The 11,290-nt window shown below is 52.2% G+C and overlaps 3 protein-coding genes across 3 annotated transcripts; all 3 read left to right on the top strand.

Moving 5' to 3' along the window:
- Positions 1 to 225: 225 nt before the first annotated feature.
- PV07_04790 (uncharacterized protein) lies at positions 226 to 828 on the top strand (the record flags this gene model as incomplete). The annotated part of the gene is made up of 1 exon (XM_016391635.1): positions 226 to 828. The coding sequence occupies one exon, from the start codon at positions 226 to 228 to the stop codon at positions 826 to 828; it is 603 nt and encodes a 200-aa protein (XP_016249154.1).
- A 2,616-nt stretch (positions 829 to 3,444) lies between these two features.
- On the top strand, positions 3,445 to 5,902 carry PV07_04789 (uncharacterized protein; the record flags this gene model as incomplete). Its single annotated transcript, XM_016391634.1, has 2 exons — positions 3,445 to 4,405; positions 4,998 to 5,902. 2 exons carry the CDS (start codon positions 3,445 to 3,447, stop codon positions 5,900 to 5,902), a joined length of 1,866 nt encoding a protein of 621 aa, XP_016249153.1.
- A 2,725-nt stretch (positions 5,903 to 8,627) lies between these two features.
- Positions 8,628 to 9,663, top strand: PV07_04788 (uncharacterized protein; the record flags this gene model as incomplete). The annotated part of the gene is made up of 3 exons (XM_016391633.1): positions 8,628 to 8,711; positions 8,764 to 8,913; positions 8,983 to 9,663. The coding sequence occupies 3 exons, from the start codon at positions 8,628 to 8,630 to the stop codon at positions 9,661 to 9,663; spliced, it is 915 nt and encodes a 304-aa protein (XP_016249152.1).
- Between the last annotated feature and the right edge of the window lie 1,627 nt (positions 9,664 to 11,290).

Below are 11,290 nucleotides of genomic sequence, written 5' to 3'. Positions count from 1 at the left end.
GGCGAGCCTATCCCAAGGACACTCCTTCATCCGCAGTGGTGGCTAAACGGGCCGCAAATCACCTCCACGAATTAGTTTCCAACCTACTAGATTATCGACATTTACCCACGGTAAGAGGTCACGGAATCGATGATAAATTGGCGGATAATTGAGTAGATCCGAGAGGGCCTTAAGAGCACTGAAAGGGAGCGATTTAATAGGTAACGAGAGCGTCTATAGGAACGGATGGAACGAGACTTGATCCGCCTGGGTGAACGACGCCGCGATCTACAGAACCTGCCTATCGGCGCGCCCGATCCTGTGCCTAATCGGACCTGGGTAAAGAGACGTGAACACGGCAGGATAACAGAGAGGGCCTTGATCGCTAGCGAGATCGGCGAGCGCCAGGAGCGCAGGCAACACCAGGCAGAGAGGCAGGAACAGCGCTATCAAGAGGCACTCGATCGGCCGCATAAGAGGCCTCAAGAGGCGTTTATGCACACCTTTCGATTTACGCCTAGTGGTGTCCAGAACGTCGTTCAGGCACCACAGAGACATCGACCACCTCCGATTACTATAGAAAACACTAGGGAGGAAGAGGTGGCAGATGTGCCAGAGACCCCTCCGCCATCGACCTTGACTAGGCTAACACGCCTAGTGCCTCAGACGCCAGAACGGCCACGGCCGCGCCGCAGTCCTTCGCCTGAGGACTCTCCTGAACTGGCCTTACCACCATCGACAGCGCCGCCTGCGATCGGTGGTGGTAGAGGTAAACGAGTCCGCAAACGGACTACTAGGCTAGTCGAGGCCCGGCAACAAGGCTTCCTGCCTGATTCACAGGATAACTGAGAGATCAACACCAAGGTTGGCTATATAAACAGGCGGCGACGAGGTCAGGCGGCGGCGAGGTCAAGGATTACACAAGGAGCTAGATTTATACACAGGAGAATTGATCCCCATACAAAATAGGTGGGGTTAGTTTTTGCCGAGTATCTACCGAAGTTGCTGTTGTACGAAGTTGCTGTCGAAGTTGCTGTCCTGAGTCATTCCCAATTCCTGTTTCCCGGAGTAGAACATTCCACGAACGAGTGAGCTCAGTCACGGTGGGTGCCTTCGAGTGGCTATCAAGCTAGACCATCCAGCCTAACATCGATGTGAAGTCCGCTGGACGACCACATCGTCGCTTTCGTGATTGCGTTGACATTGTTCAACGATGGTTCAAGGGTATACACTCGATATCAGCGCTTCCACATACTTGGTCAATTTTGGCTTGGAATATTTGTTAATCGTTGCGGCCTCTCAATGTCCTCGGCAACACACTTGCCGGCTAAGCAATATATGCCCCGCGTTTCGGTGGCCCCCTCTGTCTTTCTCGGAGCGAGTCATTCCGCACATCTCGCGAAGCCGATGTCGTATGAGCCACAGATTCGATCCAAAGAAGCCAGTCGTGTCATGAGGTCTGTGATTTTGCTCTGAAGTGTGCGATTGAGCCTGATTGTGGCATTAGATTGATATAATTGGCCTAATTAGGACTCATGGTCAATAGACAACAGTCATGGCCGGAGTCAATATCATTCAAAACGTTGGAGCCATCCACGAAAATCAGCTTTGTGCGCTCACTTGACGGTCTCGCTAAGCATAATGCAAACATTTGAACTGTACATCAATGGCACCGAGTGCAAAGGCAGCTCTGCTTACGAGGATGCCCTGAACCCATACACCGAGCAGCCTTGGGCTAGAATAGCCCAGGCTTCAGTGCAAGATGTCCGAAATGCTGTCAACGTCGCCAAGGCCGCGTTTGAGCCTTGGAGCGGAGTACCAGGTGTACAACGGGCCAAGTTGATGCTCCGGCTTGCAGACCTCATCGAAGAAGAGGCCGAAGCCTTATCCCAGATTGAAACGTTGGACAATGGCAAGATCCGTCGTGAAACCAAAAGCCAGATGTTCTTTTCAGCACGAAACTACCGGTTTTTTGCCGGAATGGCAGACAAGTTAGTCGGCGAAACGAAACCCCTCGACAACCCTCAAGCATTTGACTTCACTAGGCGCGAGCCTATTGGGGTTTGTGCGCTTATAACCCCATGGAATAGCCCTATCGCAATTCTCACCAACAAACTCGCACCATGCCTCGCTGCTGGTAACACTTGTGTTATCAAGCCAAGCGAGTTTACCACAGCGAGCACCTTATACTTCGCCAAACTTGTTAGCCGAGCAGGATTTCCGCCTGGCGTTGTCAATGTGGTCGCTGGCAAGGCTGAGATAGGCCACTCACTGGTGACACATTCGTCTATTAGACATATCAGCTTTACGGGGAGCGTGAATGTTGGTCGATTAATCGCCAAGCAGGCCGCTGACAACATCGTACCTATCACACTTGAATTAGGAGGCAAGTCCGCCAATATCATCCTCGAGGATGCCGAGCTAGACCGAGCAATTCTAGGCAGCGTTGCAGGTATCTTTGCAGCCTCGGGGCAGACTTGTATCGCCGGGTCACGACTTCTCATTCACCATTCAATCTACGATAAAGTGCTCCAGGGAATATTAGAACGCATTAAGACGATACGCTTTGGTGACCCGCAGGACATAACGACAGACTTTGGGCCTGTTGCTCACCGGGGCCAGTGGGAAGCTATTCATCGCTATATCGAGGAGGCCGAAAAGGATGGAGCTAAGCTGCTTACTGGAGGTCGTGCAGCAAGCGAGAAAATGGGTGGTCTCTTTGTAGCCCCTACTGTGTTTGGCGACGTTGATCCAAAAAGCGCTTTAGCGCAGAACGAGGTATTTGGTCCTGTCTTGGCCTTGATACCGTTTCACACGGAGGATCAGGCAGTCAAGATCGCCAACGGCACCAAGTTTGGCCTAGCAGCAGGAGTCTGGACATCTAACGTTCGCCGTGCTCACATAATGGCCAGTCGCCTGAATGCTGGACAGGTCTGGGTCAACACCTATAGATCCAGCGCAGCCATGGCTCCATTTGGTGGTTTTGGACAGAGTGGCTACGGCAAGGAGCGAGGAACGGAAGCTTTATTGGAGTATACTCGCCTCAAGAACGTCATGATAGATCTGAGTGACGACGTGGGGGATCCTTTCACCATAAAGCTCTAGGGTTCGAAACAAGTTATTTCTCGAACACATTATCATTCAAACGTCCGCGATCCTCTAATAGACTTTTCCCTTTTCAGAGCACAACTCACACCCAGAGAGCGAAAGCCACGAGCTGAATTTCGCCCGGCTATCCCACTTGCGAGAAGCTTGCTTTCTAGAACCGGAGTGGGACTCGCCGAATCCTCAGTCATGTAGCGCGGCTGATTTCAGTCCGATGCCACCTGTAAAACAGATCGTTTTCTAATTTTGAAGCACAGCAGGCTCCTTGCGACTTTAATAGATTCGAGCAGCTGAGGTAAACTCCTGTCCTGATGCTCGATATCACCCAGCCTTGCTTAGTCACACGAGCGTTTCCTCGCTATGGGTTCCTACGACACTGTACCATCTCTTCCAGCCACGTTCTACCGGGGAGGCACCTCCAAAGCATTAATGATCCAGCGACACCATCTCCCTGCAGATGAAGAAGACTGGCAACCCTTACTTGCGGGAGCTTTGGGGTCGCCGGACCCCTATGGACGCCAGCTCAACGGCATGGGCGGAGGAGTCTCGTCTTTGAGCAAAGCCTGCATAATCGAGCCATCCCTGCGGCCAGATGCAGACGTCGACTACACATTCATCCAGATGGGTATCAAGGACGGCAAGATGGATCTCGCTGGCACCTGTGGCAACATGACTGCGGCAGTTGGCCCCTTTGCCCTTGATGAAGGACTCATTGACCCTGCCGTTGAGAGCGATGTGGAAGGCTCTGAGCGAACAGTCACCGTTCGAATATTCAACACCAACACCAACAAGATAATTCACTCCCGATTTGCAGTTAACCACGGTGCTAAACTGAGATTCAACCCTGAAGGGACCTATTCCATTGACGGTGTGCCCGGTACGGGCTCACGGATCACGTTGTCCTTTGTGAGCCCGGGAGGTTCTAAGACGGCCAGGAGCTTACCTACGGGGAACCCTGTTGATCTCTTGACTCTGCCGCACAACCAGGAAGACCGGGCTCCGCTCACTTTGCGAGTTTCACTGGTCGACGTGGCAAACCCAGCCGTCATCCTTCAGGCTTCAGATGCAGGGATCGATGCCAACATATCGCCCGATCAACTGGATGGAAATATTGGCAAGATGGATCTGTTGGATGCAATTCGCAGAGAAGGAGCACGCATGATGGGTTTAGATCCAAAGGTGGACAGTATCCCCAAAATGGTTCTCGTTGCGACGCCTCAGCCGACATCAAAGGACGTCGACCTCGTTGCGAGAGTCTTGTCTATGGGACAGACACATCGAGCCATACCTTTAACCATTGCTCTCAACTTGGGGGTGGCATGTAACATCCCAGGGACTCTGCCATACTCGTTGAGAGATAGTACTCGATCGTCAGGAATAATTTCGGTGGGCCACCCCTCCGGTAAGGTAGAAGTCGGCGCTCAGATGCGTAATGGTCAGGTGGAAAGTGCTGTCTTGCACAGAACTGCGCGAATGCTGATGCGTGGAGAAGTCTTCTGGCGTTAAACACGACAGATGGCATCTTCTCAAGCCATGGAATCAAACAAAACCAGCCTCCTTCGCCAATGTATCCGCCCCAAGGCTGGACACCACAAGTTCTTTCCCTAACCTTCATTGTCAGCACCCAACTTCTGTGACCACAGTAGCTCGTCGGCTGTAACCCTTGCTTCCACCGGCAGGTGCTGGTCCGCATGACACTACTCTTGCCGAGATACCGAGGCGCCATGTCAACGGAGAGTCATAGGCCGGTGATGACGGTCAACGTTTGGAGACAGACGAGAGGCTCTCCTCACGACAAAAATATGTACCACCGAGCACGACATACTTTAGTGTCTCGTCTCAGGTCCGAAGACGTTCTGTTAGAGGCAAATATTATATATGAAAGAGATAGTAGCTGAGGCCACTTCAATCAGCGCTTAAGCAGCTCATAATGTCAACGTACGGCCCTGTTGGGGCATTTCCCATCAAGTCCAAGATTGTTCTTGTAACTGGCGGCGGCAGCGGTATCGGGTTTGCGTTTGCAAGTCTCTGTCATCAGCGGGGCGCCAGAGTCATCATCGGTGACTTGAAGCTCACGTCAGTGGCTGAGAAGTACGTGGCAGCACAGGACAAATCTGAAGTGGTTTTCGAACATTGCGACGTAACAAACTGGACCTCTTTGCGGAATCTGGTCACCACAAGCGTCACAGCGTTCGGTGAAGCTCCCGATATCTATGCCCCGGTTGCCGGTGTCCTTGACCCCTCCTGGTCGAACTTCTGGGATGACACGGAGGATGACTGGTACAGGACCGTCCAGATCAACTTAAATCACCCGATAAAACTCACCCGCCTTGCCTTTGAGGCGCTGTTGTCCACCAACAAAAAAGGGGTCGTGTGTCTCGTATCGTCCACGGCAGGAATTCGAGCCAACTACTTCATCCCTCTGTATGCGGCCACGAAGCATGGTGTTCTCGGCTTCGCAAAGTCCATGGCCCAGGCCGACCTCGACGAAGGAGTTCGGGTCGTCTGCGTCATGCCTGGTACAGTGAAGAGCAATCTGTGGGAGGATCGTGACGACCACATTGTGGAAGCAACTCGGTATTCGGAACGAAAGTTGATGATGCCGGGCACTATAGCAGATATGATGCTGAGGATGATCGAAGGCAAGGAATATACTGGCGGCACATGTGTGCTCAAGACCATACTTGAAGAACGAGTCGTGGAGGAGGGCTGGGACAAACAAGGCTCGAAATATGACCCAAGCCCGAGACCGGAAACCGATCTCAGCCATCTGAAGAGTGTTCTTGCTGCGCAGCGCGGAAAACCATGGAAGGCGTGATAAGCAATGTTTAGAATAGAGCTGACAACATGGTCAATGTCCTCTCACCCCTTGAAGTCGGCCACAGTTCAAGGTAGGATTTGGGAGGGCTCGTCTACTTACCTTCTCAAGCGCAAATCGAGAATTATGCCCGTTAGGTCTCCGCTAGGCTCCTCCGGTGGAACTTCGCATTGACCATATAGACTAAGTCAATGTCCAGAGCGGAATCACTATACCGAAAGGAGAATTGGTCCATTTGTGTGTGCTCGGGGCATAGAAAGAAACCGATCACAAGTCGACCTGTTGCAGGCGCTCATTGATTGCAATTGCACATATCCTATTCTAGTTGTTCAAAAACTATCCAAGCTACAGCATCGACCTCAACTCATCTGCTGTTGGCCCGTTGGTTGCCGTAGTCCCTCGGCCTTCTTGACCTTGTTTTCCGACCTCTGCCTTGGCTCTGGCAGCCGCTGCCGTCCCTGCTATCCTACCGAAGACCGATCCCTTTACAAGACCTGCACCCACCGTGTAGTTGTGGTAGAATAGGCCTGCTTGCATCTCACCAACCACCCACAAGCCTGGCATGACACGGTTTGTATTATCGAGAGCGCGCGCTTGGGTGTCGGTCTTGATACCACCATATGTGAAGGTGATGCCAACGGTGACCTGGTAACAAAAATATGGTGGCTTATCCAGCGGCAACGCCCAGTTGGACTTAGGAGGATAAAAATCTCCCTGCGTGCAATTGCCGTCGAGCTTGAGCGGATCGAATTCATTGGTCGGGTTGCAGGCCGCATTGTACTCCTTGCACGTCTGGAGGAAGTTGGCAACATTGATCCCAAGCTTCTTCGCAAGTCCTTCCAACGTGTCGGCAACAACAGGAGTACCAGTCGCATAGCGGGGCTCAAGCAAATCCTTGGACTTCTGGTCGAAAATTTGGAAGGCTCTCGCCTCCGGCTGTGCGCCGATTGCCCATCCAGTTTTGGCGTAAGTCAAGCCGAAATGCGCTTCTCCTTCGTCCATGAAACGTTTCCCAAGAACGTTGACGCTGATACCGTAGGGATAAGAGTATCGAGACATCTTATCTGTGACTCGCAGGTCGCCAACTCTTGGAGCGTTGACGTCTTGCGGCGAAGCATGAGCACCACCCCAGTGGCCAAAAGACTGTGCACCTGCAGCAATTGCTTTCTCGAGCATCACACCGGTGTTGAAGCGGCTGCCGCGTACCACCACCAAGTCCCAGCCCTCGCCCAAGAACTGGCGCCGAAGTCGCGGATTGGCTTCGAACCCGCCAGAGGCGAGGATGACCTGCCCGGAGAAGTCCACGTTAGAGCCTTCATGTCGGGCGCGGACTCCATACGTGGTGTTGCCATCCATGAGAATTTCGATCGCCGGCATATCGTAGAAAACAGTGATGTTCGGCCTGGAGTCTACCGTTGCATAGAGGTCGCTGATTAGACCGACGCCTTCGCCTTTCGCCATGAAGCCCACGGAGGGCGGTATATCTATCTTGCCCTTGATCGACTTCAGCCTGTCTTCGTTGAAAAACTTATGCAAGGTCAGTTGCCAATGCACGCCGCAGACGTCTTTCATCCATCTGCATGTATCATAGCCTTGTTCCAAAAGGACTTTCATGAGCTCCTGGTCGGATCGGCCCCGTGTGACCCTCAGCAACTCTTCCACGTACTCTTGACTTGTATACGGTCCTAAGTCGACCTTTTCACTTTGGTACATGGCTTCGTCACATAAAAGTTCCTTAATGTCTTTCATTCCTTCATGACAGACCCGAAAGACAGCCCCTGCGAAGCGACTATTGCCTCCACGTTCGGTCAAGCTCGCGGCTTCGAGGATGGCTACACGAACCCCAGCTTCACTTGCACTGATAGCAGCACAGAGAGCGGCATTTCCTCCGCCAACAACCACCACATCGAAGTCGGATATCTGTCGCATATTGAGAGTGTCTCGAGTCGAGTCTCATAGAAGAGAATGAATGTGCAGGTCGAGCTGGTGATTGATCAATCAATCTCCCTCCCAAAGACCAAGACTCTGTAGCATTGTGGGCGAAATGCGAGGATATGGTTCAAGACACCGCTTGCGCATAGTGTCCATAATCACCAAAAGTCCGGAAGGGCGACTTCGGCTATCGGTATTGGACCAGTTCGGATCGATACATGCCGCGGTAGAGAAAACGATAACCACAATATGAGATCCACGTTCATTGCCTGGAGTCGTCTTGCCGGCACATGAAGCGCCACCTTTGTGGCTGTCATCTAAAGTTTTTTGACACTCGGAATGTGCGAGTCCGCCAATCACGTTGAGCTCCACTGGCAGCAGAGTTCCCTTTGCACAGGCTGCGGTGTCTAGAGATTGTTTCCCACGCCCCTGGCCGCGGCAGGATGAAGATATTGTTTCCATTCTAAGAAATAGATAGCATTAGACTGTGAAGGCATGTTGAGTGCATGATCATGGCCACTAGCTGCGCAGACCGTACCACTGGGGGACTGGGTAGTGCACCACATTACTTTATTCATATGCTGAACAGCCTCGCGCTACCAGGGACCTTTTGAATCTCCTAGAGACTAATCGCTAGAGGACCTTGCTGGTGAGCAGCGTACCTGTCAACAAATACCGTTTCGCAGATCGGAATACAACAATTGACGAGCCAATGTTGTTGAAGTACATAATCTGAGATTGTCCGGTAACTCTACCTTGTCCATCGACAAGCGCCTCCCGCTGTTTGAGGACTATGACTATATCAGAAGACAAACCAGGATTTGTGGTGGCAATTATCGCTGGGGGAACTGCTGGTGGTGTTGAAGCAGCTATGACAGTAACGCTGGCCGTATCGGTTCGGAGAGCCATCCAGGTTGACCGTTTCTTAGTACCCATTCGAATTTGCAAAGACCAGAGTTCAATTACGCAATGGATTGTCCTCCGTAAAGCTTACGTCCAATCCTTTCCGGATACTTCGAGAGATTGTTAGAGGCGAGGGTTTTAGGTCTATATATAAGGGGTGCAGTTCTCTTGTCGTGGTCAGTATTGCCTAGAGCCGCTTTTTCACCCGTACACTCATGTGGCTTCTTACTGACTGCCGGCTGTAGGGCTCCATCGGCAAGGATGCTATCAGATTCCTGGCATTCGACAGCATTAAGCACAAATTTGCCGATCCGACAACGGGATCCCTAGGCGCAGCAGGCAACATGATGGCCGGGGTCGCTTCCGGCATCATTGCTAGCACTGTCATTGTTACTCCGAGCGAGCGTATCAAAACTGCTCTTATTGACGACGCGCGATCCTCCCATCGGTTTCAATCAACACTTCATGCGATTCGACTCATTTTCCGGGAGTCAGGATTTGTCGGACTCTATAGAGGGTATGTGGGAACAACTCTGAAGCAAACAGGCACAACAGCGTTTCGCCTCGGGTCGTACAACATCATGAAGGACATGTATCGAAGGCATGACATTAAACAAGGTCCCGGTCTCGACTTCGTAACGGGGGCGGCGGCTGGACTCGCGACCACGCTAGCCACACAGCCTTTTGATGTGGTCAAGACCCGATCACAGACTGCCAAGGGGAGCAGCACCAAGGCGGCCATCAAAGATGTGTACTTCGATAGCGGTGTTCTAGGCTTCTGGAAAGGGACCACCATGCGTCTTAGTCGTACGGTCCTCAGCGGTGCCATTTTGTTTACCGTGTACGAGCAGATGGTGGCAATCTTGAACTTGATGCCCAACGTGGTGTCAAACGCAGCCACTTCAGACTCGGGAAAAATCTGCTAGCTCAGGAATTTGACAGGATCTATAGTGAGTACATGTCAAGGACTGCTGAAACATGCGATTGATGAGTGGCTACTGCGTCTTGCTCGCAGAAGCGAGGGTGTGAAAATTCCAAGAAAAGATAGACATGCACGTCCTAATTTTCAAATAAAAATGCCGGCACGCGCCGAGCATTAAACCGGTTTAAGTTGGGCACCTCTCGCCCCTCACTGCCAGGGTGTAGGCATGCCTAAGGATGACTTATTAAGTCCCCAACATCCCCAGAGTTGGACCCCTCAGTACACTATATCCAATTTCTCCATGGTGGAGTCATCAAACCATACTCTCAGCGCATTGACGCCTCCATTCGCAAGACCAGTTCATACACGCACTCAGACCTCCTCCACCGGAGATTGCTCACTTTGCTTATAGGAAGAGAGGTGTAATCTTGAGCGCGAAGGCCATGAGAAAATGGCGTCGGAACACAACGCAGGCGCAATCGCCTCTGCCTGGTCAAGACCGAGGGCATGCCAACAATGCAGAACCGGGAAAACGAAATGTGACATGACGCGGCCCATCTGCAAGACGTGTACCATCCACTCGCGCGAGTGTGTCTACTCCAATCTGCCTCCAAAACCTCGACCTTCAAAGGCGTTGATAAGGGCTGCGGAGACGCGCAAAAGGGCCCTGGAGCTGCTCTTAATCAAATTGAAGCAATGCCCTGAAGAGCAGCGCCATGATGTTCTCGCATCATTCGAAGTGCTTGGAAATTCGGTCAAGATGGTGGATCCCGCCCCTGAGGACGATGGTATCCTGAATGTAGCCAGTCAGACCCTTGGCAGCCCTCTAGTCGAGACGAATAGCGGAGACGTGGCAGATTCGCAGGACATGAGCGATGATGAGGACGACGAAACGCTGCTGACCGAGCACAAAGTTGCGGAGTACCTCTCCTTGGACGAACACGGCCAGATCGGTGCCTTTGGACCGACCTCTGCTCTCCACGACCCTGTAGAGTCACCAAGCACAGGCAATCAACCGCTTCAGAACTTGGCCAATCAACTGTTCGTGAATGCCGCCCTCCAACGACAATTTGAATCGACTATCTGGTCCTTTAGTGATATCGATGGAGTGCCAATAGAGCTGGCTACTCATCTGCATGATTTGCACTGGAACCGACAGCACCACACTTTCCTTCTCACTTATCGCCCACTTTATACCAGGGATCTTATTTCTGGAGGACCCTACTGGTCCAAATTTCTCTCCAACGCCATCTTTGCTTCCGCAAGCAAATTCTCAAATCGTCCCGAGGTGCGCGACAATCCGAACGACCCGCGAACCTCGGGTGGACGCTTTCTGCGGCGCTGTGAAGAGCTCTTGGTGGAAGAGTCACCATTCGAAAAGTCATCTATTCCGACGGCCGCTGGGCTGATGCTTCTTAGCTCCACATTCCTAGCACGTGGCGAAGTCTCCAAGGGCTGGAAATATGGCGGATTGGCAATTAGGATGATCTTCGACCTCGGCCTGCACCTGGATTGCGAACGACCTGGCGTCACCGCAGAAGACATGGAAATCCGCCGGAGAGTGTTCTGGGGCATCTTCATTTGCGACAAACTCCAGAGTCTCTATCTTGGACGGCCTGTGACAATCCAGC

This window comes from Cladophialophora immunda (genome assembly GCF_000835495.1).
Source record: "Cladophialophora immunda strain CBS 83496 unplaced genomic scaffold supercont1.3, whole genome shotgun sequence".
Lineage (NCBI taxonomy): Eukaryota > Fungi > Ascomycota > Eurotiomycetes > Chaetothyriales > Herpotrichiellaceae > Cladophialophora > Cladophialophora immunda.
The sequence above is the reverse complement of the archived record's forward strand: the minus strand, read 5'-3'. Positions and strand labels throughout refer to the sequence as shown.